Genomic DNA, 13736 nt, shown 5'->3' with positions numbered 1-13736 from the left:
GCCTGGTAAAAGAAACTCCCACAATTCATCAAACTGTATGATAAAAATGCAAATGAAAAAATTACGAAAGAGCAAATAGAAAAACAAAATATTTTATGGCATGTAAGAGATTTAAACTGTAAGCATCCTAGTTATTAAAGTACATTGTAACAATTCCTCCCATGAAACATGTTTCTGTGTCTGTGAAACAACGTACTAAGTTTTAGTTTATATTTGAGTAAAATGTATATTTTGAACTGTTTTATTGAGATTTTACTAGATTCTGTAATTTATGTGCACACCCAGAGAGGTAAGGCACATGGAAACCATGTTAGCTAGAGGGTTTAAAAGAATTAATTTCCACCTTCTTTTTCCAGAATATATTGCATATAGAGTCACAGTACAGGCTCAATTCTAATAAGAAAATTCAGTACGCTCTCAAAGATAAAAAAAAAAAAACAAACTCTAAAAGAGTTTGGAGAAAATGAATAGCCAGGAAATGGAGAGACTACTCATGTGATTTGGAGAGGAGTCTCACTTGGAAAACTTGCAGTAAGCCTTTCTTATTCATTAGACTAAGCAGCTACATCTTGGCCAAAGTAATGCCAGCAATCATTAGAAAGCACCTTCTGCTGTGCCAGGAATTTGCTATCCATTGTTTTCACAGGAGCAGAAGGTTCCAGGTATGCCTTTTCCTATGACCACATCTTCGAGGAGAATAGTTCGCTGCCACTTTTGACGTGCAGATCTCTAAGTTTATTTTTCATGGGAATTGTAATCTCCCGTGGTGAATTTACACTTACTGGAAATCAGCTTGATTTTCTGAGTTAGGTTTCGGCTGCACTGGTACACTGAACTGCACAGGAGTTGTTCTCTGGCCTCAGTGCTGGTGACCTGGTGACCTAACAAGCCAACAGTATTGAGCCAGCATCCAGGAGCGCCTCTGACCTGAGGCAGACACAAGGCACTCAGGCAAACCTCTGCTACGCTCTGATGAGAACAGTGAACTGTTCAGCAACTTCTTTTGGCACAAATGGTTAGAACAAATATGACAGGCAGGAAAACCGGGCATTTTGTGTATTACCGCTCCCTGATCTTGCGTTGCAACGCGCATGAAGAGTAGAGAGGGTTTTTATGGCACACAAGGATGGAACCTCACCCCCTCAAGCGAGAGGCTCGCACCTGGGATATCTCCATTACGCCTCCCGTGCTGCGCCAGGTTGTGCTTAGCAGCCGGCGCGGCTGGGAACACGCACGCAGGCGGGTTATGACCTAAAAATGTAGAATATTTGAAAGGCACACACACACAGCCGAACCGGACAATCGCTCGGCGTTTTCGCCTCCCGCCGCCCCTCGTGGGCCCCGCCCGCCCCCGCCTGCGCAGCCGCCGCTCCTCCTCCGCTCCGCCCCCGGCTGCCCCCGCGCGATGGAGGTGGTGCTGGCGGACGCGCTGCTGGCCCGCTGCGGGGACCGCGCCGCGCTGCTGCGGGCGCTCGGCGCGCCGCTCTCCGCCGAGCGGGCGGAGGCGCTGCGCCTGCTGCTGCAGCGGCTGGCGGCGGGCGGGCCGGCGGCGGCGGGCGAGGCGGAGGCGCTGCGGCGGGCGGCCTGGGAGGTGGCGCTGGAGCGGTGCCGGCCGCTGCTGCGGGGCGGGGAGGGCGCGGCGGGGAGCGGGGAGCGGGCGCGGGCGCTGCGGGCGGCGCGGGGCGCGCTGCGGCACTGCGTGCAGCTATGCGGGGCGCCGCTGGCAGCGCGCCTCGCCCGCGACGCGCTGGCCGAGCTGGCGGCGGGCGGCGGGGCGGGCGCGGAGGAGGCGGCGGTGGAGGCGCTGGTGGCGGCGGCGCCGCGGCTGGAGGAGCCGGAGCTGCTGTCGCGGTGCGCGGCGGCGGCGCTGGCGCTGGTGCGGGAGGAGGGCGAGGGCGAGGCGGTGGCGGCGCTGGTGGCCGGGCGGCTGCTGCCGGCGCTGGGCGCGAACGGCGCGGCGCTGCCGCGCGTCTGGGAGGGGCTGCTGGGCGCGGGCGGGGCGCCGCGGGCCGGGCGGGCGCTGCTGGCGCTCTGCGCCCTGGCGGACGCGCTGCTGCCGCGGGGCGCGGCGGGGCCGGGGCTGGACGCGCGGCTGTGCCCGCGGTTCTGGCGGCTGGTGCAGGAGGGCCTGACGGAGCGGGACGCGCTGTGCCGCAAGCGGGCCCGCTACCTGCTGAAGCGAGCGCTGGACCTGAGCGGCGGCCAGCGCGCCGAGCTGCGCTGCCCGCCGGACGGCGGACACGGTACGGCCGGGCGGGCGGCGGGATGGGCGGCACGGCGTGCGGGGCAGCGAGAAACGCGTGTCCCTGTCTGCTTGCCTTTAGAGTCGAGTCTGTTTTGGTGGTCTGCTGAGAAGAACGAGCAACTCCTGCACTTCTGGGAAACTTACATTTTGGTAATGGAAACTTTGGAAGGAAACCAGGTAGGAGCGCTGTAAAATCTGTGCCCATCCTGGATAGACTGCTGCCTCGCTTGTGGCATGTGTCAGTATTTGTGTAGGGCAGAACATTTCCAATTTTGACGATTGAGGATATCTAAGTGAGCATGAACTGGAATACTTTTGTTTCGGCTTTTAAATACTACTCTACAGGATGTGTCATTCACTGGGAGTAAATTCAGAGCTCTTTGTCATCAGAATACCCCTGGTTAATGCAGTGACAAAAACCTGGAGTGCAGGTAATTGCAAGACCAGGGAAACCAGCTTAGTCAAAAATCCGGTGATGGCACTTGGTAGCCTCTCTTTGGCAGAGGAGACTCTGTCTGTATGGTAAAGTACTTTAGATTAAAACCCTTTTGTGAGTCGAGTGCAGTGTACTCAGCAGAAAGATTCCTGTTGACTTGAGGCTTCCATAAATGCATGCTGTTGTGGTGTTAAGTACTAGTGGTGTGCCCACCTCCCTGTAGTTATTTTACACTATTTGTACATGATTGTCCTGTAACTGAGGTACTCTTTAATTTAAGTGTTTCATTTTAGATGTGCTGTTTTAATTCTGAGGAATAGAATGGTTATTGATAAGTATTTTTCTTAAAATACAGTAGCGTTGAAGTATCAGGTTTTTTCCAGTGCTAAACTGTGACTGAGTGTTGCTTTGCAGGTTTAATTAAATATACCTATATTGTCAATTGCTATATTAATGCTATTGATAGTGAATTCTAGTCTGAATAACTGAAAGCTCCTGGGTTTGAAATATAAACTATTTATATCTGATTTACATTTCAGATCCATGTCATAAAGCCAGTATTACCAAAACTAAACAGTTTATATGAGCTTGCCATATCAGGGGATAAAGGTAAGGTGGAACTTTTTCCTACTTAATCTCATAAATATTAGTCAGTTAAGTTACACTTTTCTGTTTTCTTTTTCTGTTTCAGTAGCATCTTTCAGTAATGTTTTGTTTCTCAAGTTAAGTGTTTTCTGGGAGGCTTTTCCAGTTTTTGTGGGTTTGCTTTATACACAGGTTGTTTGGCAAACATGAATAGGCAGTGGCCACTCTGCTTCGAGAAAAAAATCCTAGCATATATTTATTGCTTACTATAGTGTCTTGAAATACTATTTTTCTGTCAGCAAATCTAAATAAATGGTCATGTCCCACTGTATTTTGCTTGACTTAAGATAATGTGAAAATAAAGCCAGAGGTTTTTGTTGTTGTAGGAGACAATTCACCTGCACTACTTTATAAAAGGGGAAAAAAAACCCAAATTAATTTGTTAGAAGTGGGGAGAGGATAAATGAGTGCTGAGACAGTGTATAGGGCATATGAGCACATGTAATTAGGTAGTGCAAGATGTTAGAGATCTGTAAGGTGGAAATTAATGCAAAACTTTTGTGGGTAAATACATTGGTATAAATAAAGTTAAAGGAAGGAGGATGTGGCACTTTTCAGTAATTTTAATTTGTCACTAATAAAGTAGAGGGTAACTTTGGAAAACTGTGATAATTTTAAAATTAGATTTAGCAGGGTGTTTTTATAAAACTAATAGCTATGGTCGCCTTTTTGAAATGTGAATAGACTGTAACATTGTCCAGGATGTTAGTATGTTATGTGTTAGTGTGTCACTGTCATTTCTGTGTCAGTTTAGAAGAATTTATCTTTTGTAAACAGAGTGTTGGCTGTTTCACCCATCGTGGCATGTGTGCATTTATAGACGAATGTTTGAGAGTGAGAATAAAACATTGACAAAGGAAGGAATTCTTCATTTTCTGGAGCTTTATGAAACAAAGCATCTTCCAAATTCTCCTGGTTTCTCAGAGGTAAGGGTGTTACTCTTAGTTGCCACAAGAAACAAATATTCTTATGTGTAACAGATCTTAACACTAATTGCTCCAGTAGTTGGAATTTGATAAATTCTGTCTCTGTATTATAATCAGTGTATCACTGTATCCATAAAACCCCCACACTTTAAAATACTCTCTATGTGGGAAGAAATATTAAAGCTTAAAGTTTGTTTTTTGTTACTGTCACATGTGTATTCACTGTCCAACCAGCCTACATTTTATTAAGGGATGATCTACATTATACCATTTAAACTTTATAGGAGCATTCCTCTCAGAGGTTAACATTCCTGATTTATACAAATTAAGTCAGCCTCTTGATGAGTGACTTGAAATAGTCAGCCTTTCTATGCAGCCTATATCTTTTTAGCTTTGTTGGCTCTTTGTCATTCTTCTATTTCATGTTTAAATCTATTTTCTCTCTCTGTTTCCCAAAAGGATTTCTTACTTGCCTATATCTTTTGCAGTACTCTGTGAAATGTATTTTGTGGAAAAATCTTCTTTCTCGTTTATTGTCCTGGTCCTCCTTCTCTTTATGTTTTTCCTCTTTCTGCTTTTACTATTTACCACTAACAAAAGTATTCTCTGATTTCTGGCTCTGTCCTATAAAGTCTGGTGAAATAAGTCTAGTTAGCTTCAATGTAACAGCACCTTGGAAGTGTACGTTTCACCATTGTTCTTGCTTTTTTTTCAGTTTGTTATTGGGCCGCTAATGGATGCCCTCTCAGAAAGTTCCCTCTACAGCAGGTAAATCACTGGTTTAATTAATCAGTTATTTATTTAATTTTTTGATTGCTGCAAATGTGTTCTAATAATGCTGGCATAAGTATGTTGGTAAAATCTTAGCTAAAGGAAAGCACATTAATAAAAAATGGTGCTGCTAAACTGACTGACAGAGAGCGTTTTTGAGGAAAGATGAAACAAGACTTGATTGTTGCAATTTTCAATGCTCCTTGATCGAAATGATGGTCACAATCTTGATCTGGTAGGGGAAGCCTATGAAACAAAGAGTTCAATGGATTAATATGTTCGTTTTTGGGGGGATAAAACTGACTGTCACTGGTGATTGTATCCATAATCACCTAATCCAAACTGTGTAGTCAAAATAAATGGTTTTATCTAAATATGGCAGGACAAATTGGGAGCTCTGCAGGCTCTTGCATCAGTTAAGCATTTCTCTTCTCAGTCAGGAGTATCTTTCCATGGACATATACGGATGGGAATTCAGAAGGTGAAGCAAATGCCAAGTGTTTCAGTATGGTAGAGCTGTGTTGAATCAATACTCCATAATCTTAGTCTTCTCTCTTAGCTCGGTATTTCTGGTGAAACATGTTGGCACGTGTAGAGGAGGGTGCATGTTTGAGTATAGCAAGAATATACAAGATTGCTGCAGTTAATATCAAGCTGAGAGAAAGCTGTAGAATCTCTTGACTGATGCTCATCCATAACAGCCAGGATCCTGAGACTTCTCATGAGGCATAGATTCTCTCTTGGTCTTGTAGAATGTCACTGAATGACATTTGTTGTTTAGAGGCAATGCTAAACATTTGAAATCTGTTAGATTTTAGATTAAATCTGTTACATCTAATCCTGAAGCTGTTAACATGCCAGTTGCGTAACTAATGTTTTAAAACCCAACAGGACACCAGGTCAATCAATAGGAGCCTGTCCTCCTTTGGGAATGAGGTTACAGAAGTTTTTGGCTACTTATCTCACTCTTCTCCCAGAAGAAGAAAAAGGTATGTTTCAGTTTCACCTTTATCTTTTTTTTTAAATAAGAAAACCAAGTAAAAACTATGGAGCTGTATTCGGTATGTCATGTGAGTGTTCCTTGAGAGAAAAAAGGAGTAGTTGTCCTGACAGTGGAGTTGCCAGAGAAAAGGTCTTTGGGGCCTTTAAGGTGTCTTGCAGTACTAAGCTGCAGAATTGTTCTAGGGGGAAAGTGAGGCAGATTTACTTTTTATTAATGGAAAAACAAAAACCCAAACAAGCTCCTAAGATCTGAAGTGAACAGTACTTGGAGATTCTTTTTTCTTTATCTGCCAGACTTTTTTAGTCATGACTTGTGTTGTGACACTTCCAAAAGGGCCAGTCCAAAGGCTGAAACAGAGTAAGGATTCTTTCATTGTGAGGTTGGGAGGAGGAAGATTTCTGAGATTGTTCCAAATTTTGATGCTAGTGTACACTAAAATGAAGGTGACCAGAGGTTAATACCTGCTCTAATTGGGTCAAATAAGGGTAGACTCAGCTCTCTGCAGCACCCTGTGTGTACAGGTATATGCTGGTATATATTTGTAATGCCATAGATGTCCTTTTTCTCTGCCCTGTCCCAGGCATGTATTTTATCACTAAATGAGGGTCTGTGGTGAGGAATCCTGAAACGGGTATCCTGCTTCCAGAAACTGTGGATGTAATGGCTCATTAAGAATTGCTCTTCCCATTCCAGTATCCATTTAACTGGTTGAATAACTATAGTCGGCCATATCACAAACTCAATAGCAACTTTAAAAAGGCATTATTTAGTACTCAAAATAATCGAGTTAAAATTCCATTCCTGAACATGGTGATTAGTGCAGATGACCAAAGTCAAAATTAGGTTTATTTATGTTTATCTCTAAATCATATAAACTTACTGACAGACTTCTTTGGAATGTAATTTTTTTCACAGAAATAATGAGGAAACTTTTCTATTGTCTTTCATTTAATTGTCAGAAATCATATTAGCACTCTTCTGCTGGAGTTCATGTTATTTAAAAGTGTTGGAGAGCACAAAATCACTCAGGGTTGTTTTGTTTACTTTTATTTTAAGGTAGCTTCCTGTTAAAATTTATTCAGAAGATGACAAGTAGGCATTGGTGTGCTGTTCCTATTTTGTTTCTTTCTATGGCTTTGGCATCTATCCCTGCATGTAAAGTACTTGGTGCTGAAGGACTTCATGCTTTAAGGTAAAATATATACTGCATCGTGTTTGCACAACCTTCTTCCAAAGGAATGTGTTGACAGTCTGGAGAGCCAGAATTTGCTTCATGTTTGTTACTTCTGAAGGGATGGTTGTGCATAAAAATAATAGATTCTGTCTCCTTTATGTCTAATTTGCAGAGGAAAGCAATTCAAGAACCAGTGTATTTATGTCTCTGGATGAAGTTAAAAAATGAGTTTTTGCATTTTAGATCTTCATAATTTCTGCTTTTTTAGAATAATTTTCCCCTGGTCTTCCACAATTCCCATTTGATACATATTATACTTCTTTTTCTTCTAGTTACATTACAACCTGGTTTAATAGCATTTGAGGCTATATCAGGAGACAGCCCACAATGCTGGAAACTGAAGGATTTCTAAATGAAAGACTAGGTAGAAGATCTTGGCTTCACTATGGGCCTTAATCACTGATAGATTTCCTAAGTGTCTGCTTTCACTTCCTAGAGCCACTAAAAAACAGTTGTCATTCCAGTTTTGCATTCAAATATGAGCATTTAAATAAAATCTTACTGGTGGTTGAAGGAATATTGAATAGAAGCAGTTTTCAAAGCAGAAAAAAAAGTTGTTGGACACACCTTGCTGATAAAAGGTCACTGAAAGTTTCTGTCAGTTTTGTGCTTGAGTGAGATTTTGATGGTAAACATTGTAACTTGTTACAGATAGAAATGCTAATGTTAAATTACCAGTCTGAACTGATGTGATCATGGGGATTGTTCCTTTAGTTTTTGTTTTGTTCTTTCTACTCCCCCTTTCTGTTTTTTCAGGTTTGTGCTCATCCAAGTTTTATTATCAGTTTTTGAAAGTTCATGTAATTTTGTAATCTTGTAATTCATGTAATCTTGGTTCTGGATTATTTGTGGCCTGATCAGGCAGTAGTTGTGCTATACTTAATAGAATATATCTATTATGTGCAGTCGAATATATTTTAAATGGTTAATAATTAGAAAACACGTGAAAACATTTACATTTTAAGCATGTGATTTATACATTTATACATACAGTGTGTATTTTTCCTCTTTGCAGAGATGTCCTCCAGTGTACTATGATTACACATCAGATTTTGTTGCGTGGAGCTGCTCAGTGCTATCTTCTTCAGACAACTATGCACTTGACAGATGTGGTCAGTTTGGGGCTTTGTGGTTTATGTTTTTTTTCTTTTTCCTTGATGTAATAGAAACACAGTGACACTTCTACAGAGCCAACAGTATTCAAAAATCGCTAAATACAGTATTTATACTGATTTTGCTGGATTTGCAGGTTTTTTTTAGCGATTATTCAAATTCTGCTATATAAGTATGGTATCCTTCTGTTACCTTTGGTGTTCCAAAATAATTTTTTAAATTAGTTTTTATTACTTGATGTTTTATTGTAGGGTTTTCATGTGGTAGTTATCATAACAGGATATTATTCCATATGCACTATATAAACTCAGGTTTTAACAGATAGAAACTAAATAGGCTTTTCTGTAGTTCCTAATAATAAAAGTATTTGTGATACCAGAATGATAAAATGACCATTGTTATTGAAATAGCAGGATTATAGTTATTCAAAGTATTTGTGTTTTGTTTGTTTTATAGCTAGCTTTGTAAATAAGTAGTTTTCCATGTTGTGTGTTATGGCTATGAACCTGTCTGAATTTCTCTTTAGAAATGCAGAAATAGTACTTATGATTGACTCTTAATCATTTACTTACATTAATTTAAAAGGTGTCACCAGTGAATAGCACTATTCTTACAGTCATTCATTTATTTGCAGATAAACTTTAATGCTTGGGAAAATTAAGTTTTGTTCCTTGGTACTGATAAGTTGGTCCCAAGGAGGCAGAAATGAGTCTGAATCACAAAAAGGAAAAAGTAAATTTCTTCTACTGAAACTTGCCAGATAAAGGCAAACTTCTTGAGTTGTCATGTAGGTATTATTTGCTGTGTGTTATGTTGGCATCTATTGTATCTTGTTTAATTTCTTCAGGAGAAAGTGTCCTTCCCAGAAGTTTCAAGCTTTCTTCTGTCCCTTAGACCAGAGGAGTCCCTAAGGAGAGATACTTTGTTATGGACAGAGGTGAGAACTGAAGCCAGTTTTGTGTTCATCAAATCCATTGCTGGTAGAAATAATAATATCACTGGCAGGATAATCTCAAAGGGAAAATGTGCATACCACATAGAGTGAGACTGTAAATCGTAAATTTTCACAGGATACATATTTTATGTCCTTGCAAGATGGAAAATTCTGTGAATAGAAGTTCAAAGATGAAATGATTTTTTATGTAGTATATACTAGAGCTGGCTGATCATGTTGCCATAACTTTTTGTACAGCCATATAATGATAAAGGGATTTTTTGCATAGTGTCTTCTTGTCATGTATACTGTACATTTCATCTTGTTCCATTCATTTTTGGTGTACAGGTTAAAAAAAAAAAAAAAAGCTGGTCTCAGTAGATAAGACTTGATTGGAAGAAACCCTTTTGACATAAGGGAATTTTTACCAATCTTGCTTAATTTTAAGAGTTGTTTTTCTTCTATAGGTACCACTGATTTTTTGGGTGTGCTCTGAGCTACCCTCTGGAAGGACATTTTTCTGTGTGTTAGTTAGAGGGGAATGGTCTGCTAAGGCTTGAGGTAACTCTGGTGAGCACCTCTGGCAGTGTGTGTGCTGATGTGAGAGTTTGTGTTTAACAATGCTCTGGTGTGCTGCTGTTAAATCAGTGATGTCAGCTGCCAGATGTGCTCAAGGAGTAACATACTGTTCTTAATTCAGCTTTGCAGTTGGTTGCAAGAGAATGACAGGTGCTTCAGGAAGTCTGTAACCTCTGATTTTGGACATCAGGAGACACCATCATTATGTGAATATGTGCACAGTCTTGTGGGAGAGTACCTTAAGACACCTGCATCTGAAAGTAAGTTAAATGTGTATTAATAAAAAACACTATTTTTAAGATAATTCAAAAAAAATAACAACAATCACTTGGATTTTAGAAAAAGTTTGGTTTTTTTATATATTGTGCCTGTTCAATTTCTACCCTGCCTGTGTATTCACAGTTCTTAAGTTTGAACTTTTAACTTATGGAGGAAAGCTGGAATTAAAAAGATAAAGTCCTGCAGTATTAGTTGAACATTAAGTCTTAATATTCAGTTTTAATGCTGTCCTGAGGCCTGTCCATTAGCTTTATTTTGTCATTCTTTTGATGGTGTCTGAAAATGCTGGAATGCAGGGGGAGAGGAAAGCACAAGGGAATATGAACCCATACAGATTCTGTCACCTTTCCCAGTAGAGCTTTGTAAAATGACCAGGTATTTTTATAGAGGGAAAAGAGCCTTCCTTGTTCACTGCCACATTTTTAGTTATTTACAAGGTCAGCTTATTGTCTTCTTTCAGACACGTTGAAAAGAATGGCAAATTGATTTTTAAAAATACTTCAACTTCTGTGTGGCATTCGCAGTCATAGTTAATTGTATATAGTTTATATTGTCAAAAAGTCAAAACTGAACACTTTTTAAGTATTATATGTAGAGGAGATAAGAAAGCTAGATCAGAATTTGCTGATCATAAATAGCTTCAGAAAATTCCTGCAGACCAGGAAACTTCACTGGATTGCCTTATTGTTAGACATGTAGTAAGCAAATTCTCTCCGGTGATGCTCTGAGGTAATTTTGCTAAAAATTTTGGCAGATCTTCTCTCCTTCCAGACATGTTTGTTTAGTTCTTAGTCTATATTACCTGAAATTCCATGGCAAGCATCTGCATTTCACTTGTAAAAAGTGATGTTTGTAATTCTGATTTTATATGAAACGTAACTAATAAGCAGCTCTTCAGAGGAAAAACAAAAACCACCATTTCCAGCTGCTTGAACTGGACCTCCCAAGTGTGTTTTGTTTTCTAAATTCCCAAAGCCAGACACATATTAATTAAAAAAACCCCTGAAACCAACTTACATACTGCTATTTAAGAATCATTTTGTAAGTATAATATGCAGTTCTGTATAAAAGATCAATAAAAAGAGAAACTGATTTTTTTTATAATCTCTTTACAGAGTAGTTCTGGTTTTTTATGTGGTTAGTTCTGTGGTCAAAATTACCACTGATGTTTCAGATGAAGCATAGTGGAATTATAGTCTTCATCAAATTAATTTGAATATGCTAATGTATTTTTTAAAGCAATGGGAAGGTCTGCTGTGAACTGCTACATAATATATGTTACTACATAACATATTGCCTAAAATTTATTTGAGCATAAAGGCCAATAGACTTAGAGTTCAATTTATATCTAGCTAAAGAATGCCAAAAATTCATAGTAATACTTAAGTTAGCATTAATTGTTTTTGGACTATTAATTTATTAAAATAAATGACAAACCCAGAAGTTTTAGAAAGTAATTCAAAGGTATTTTCTAGTTACTGTGGAAACCTTAAAATATCTTTAATCAGGAGAAAATTGCTTTATGCCTGACTGGTTTGAAGCTAAGCTTGTCTCAACAATGATTCTGTTGGCTGCTGACGTGGAGCAGATGAAGAATAAATACAGGTAAGTATGAAATACCTTATTTTACATTTCTGTCTTTTTCAATCCCCTCACACCTGAAGGATCCAGTGAAGCCTGATGAAGCTGAGAAGCTGCCTCTTTTCCCTGTAGATCAGCCTGATCATTCCTTAGGCCTTGTCCAGCTGTTGCTGCAGACATACTGGGTAACATTCTAAAGATACTTAAGTGTCTTGGAAACATGTCCTATTTATTTCCATAAGTAACTTCAGCACTTAAGGCAGATACTCAGAAGAAGACTTTCTTTTTAATTTTTGTTTTTGTGTAGTGGAAAAAGCAACATAGAGTGGACTGAACTAGAGGCTTTCTTGAACCCTCTTCTGGATGTCTTGATGAAACTTGGCAGTAATGCTTACATACCAACACTGAAAACAGATAAAAGCCTTCAGCTTCTCTTGAAGTTATTGCAGACCCGTTCGTTAAAATGTTCCAATACGCAAGATGGTTAGTGACATCTTCAGTCTACTGTGTCTTCTGTTCATTACAGTCTTAACTGCAGCTAAGCTACTTAACTGTTTCATGCCTATAGTGTCAAACTAATACTAGCCTGGAAGTGGTAATTGTAAAAGTTGGCAATCTGGCTTGTCTATTATAAAACTTGAGCTATGGGTCCAATCTTACAGGTGTCCTAAGGAATGGGAATTGAGAATGTGGAAGACTTCTGAGAAAGTAATTGTTGTCCATTAGGATTAGAGTATCAGTTACAATTTGAAGAGTCTGACTGTATTGCAAATATTTATAGGCAAATGAATGGATTCCGTGAATCATTTAGACGCTTCAGAAAAAAGTTACTATAGAAGCCCAGTCTAACCTGCTCAGATGCCACAGGTTCAGCCAGAGTCTTCCCAGAGTCCATAAAGTGATCCTGCTAGACATCATTTTTTTCTGAGTTGACTGGTGGGCTAAGAGGTGCTTTCTGAAATACAAGCTTAGTGATCTGTCTGTCTGGGATGTTGCCCCCCACAGATGGTATACTAACTTGTAGACCTTTCAGGAGAGTTTGAACAAAAACTATGGAGTCCTTACTGCTTCGTTTGAGAGAACTTGGTCAGTTTGTAACCAGAATATGCCTGAATGTTTTTCCTGAGAGCAAATGAAAAATTGCAGTGTTATCTTCATTGAATTTAGATGCTAAATGGGAATAGGAGGGATCTTGGTGTTTGGTTTCTGCTCCCCCAGATTATTTTGGGATTTTTTTTCAGGGTGTTCATAACGTGGAATAGAAGAGTAGTTTGGATGGGGGAGGCTCCATATCTAGGCTCTACTTGTAACAAAAATAGTTTCAGGTTATATGCCCAGGTTTCATATACATGTCTTAAGTGCAGCCCCAAAATAAATACCCACCCTCATTTTATCAAGCACTGTATACATTCAACCCCCTGCCCCCTTAAATTTTAGCTGTTTGTGTGAAATACTGAGCAGTAGTTATGCAGGCTGTTAAAGTTCATATTGGGGCATGGTCTCTGACTGGTGAAGTGGGTTCTGTGAAATGAACTAAATTGGAAGAAATGTCCATAGATTTATCACTGTGCATTCAGCCTACAGCACAAAGATAGAACAAGCCTGAAACAGAACCCTACAAAACACATGCAAGGACATGCTAGTTTTTTACTATCAATAATAAATAAGTCCCTTGTGCATTATTACTTGTGCTTGCTAATGTGCCTTCAATGGATTGCTCCTGCTTTGGGAATTTTGACACCTGACATGACATATTGAGCTCTGCTAGCAGAGTTCCAAAGGCAAGGCAAGGCTGAACACTGCAGTGTGCCCATCCTTTTGAAGGTCTCTAGAGATGCTCCAGTACAGCCCATCATCAATCTTTTGGGAGGCTTTCTGAATTGCATTGTAGTTCTACATTAAACAAGGATTACTTTTCTTTAAATTACTTTCTACAGTGTTTTTGTGTTTCTTCCTTCTGCACAGGAAAAACAAGTAATAAATATTTTTT

General features: G+C 40.0%; 1 protein-coding gene across 1 annotated transcript in view; it reads left to right on the top strand.

Annotated features, from left to right (window-relative positions):
* Positions 1 to 1405: 1405 nt before the first annotated feature.
* TARBP1 (tRNA guanosine 2 -O-methyltransferase TARBP1) overlaps positions 1406 to 13736 on the top strand; it is a 31568-nt gene continuing 19237 nt past the window's right edge. Inside the window, exons 1-12 of the mRNA XM_031504329.2 lie at positions 1406 to 2243; positions 2325 to 2422; positions 3221 to 3290; positions 4104 to 4252; positions 4968 to 5020; positions 5915 to 6012; positions 7083 to 7218; positions 8276 to 8372; positions 9221 to 9310; positions 10008 to 10146; positions 11674 to 11770; positions 12054 to 12229. Of these exons, the coding sequence (XP_031360189.2) occupies positions 1406 to 2243; positions 2325 to 2422; positions 3221 to 3290; positions 4104 to 4252; positions 4968 to 5020; positions 5915 to 6012; positions 7083 to 7218; positions 8276 to 8372; positions 9221 to 9310; positions 10008 to 10146; positions 11674 to 11770; positions 12054 to 12229 (2041 nt within the window). The remainder of the gene's footprint in view (positions 2244 to 2324; positions 2423 to 3220; positions 3291 to 4103; positions 4253 to 4967; positions 5021 to 5914; positions 6013 to 7082; positions 7219 to 8275; positions 8373 to 9220; positions 9311 to 10007; positions 10147 to 11673; positions 11771 to 12053; positions 12230 to 13736) is intronic.

This window comes from Lonchura striata, chromosome 3 (assembly GCF_046129695.1).
Source record: "Lonchura striata isolate bLonStr1 chromosome 3, bLonStr1.mat, whole genome shotgun sequence".
NCBI lineage: Eukaryota > Metazoa > Chordata > Aves > Passeriformes > Estrildidae > Lonchura > Lonchura striata.
This window is presented reverse-complemented; position numbering and strand designations above follow the sequence as displayed.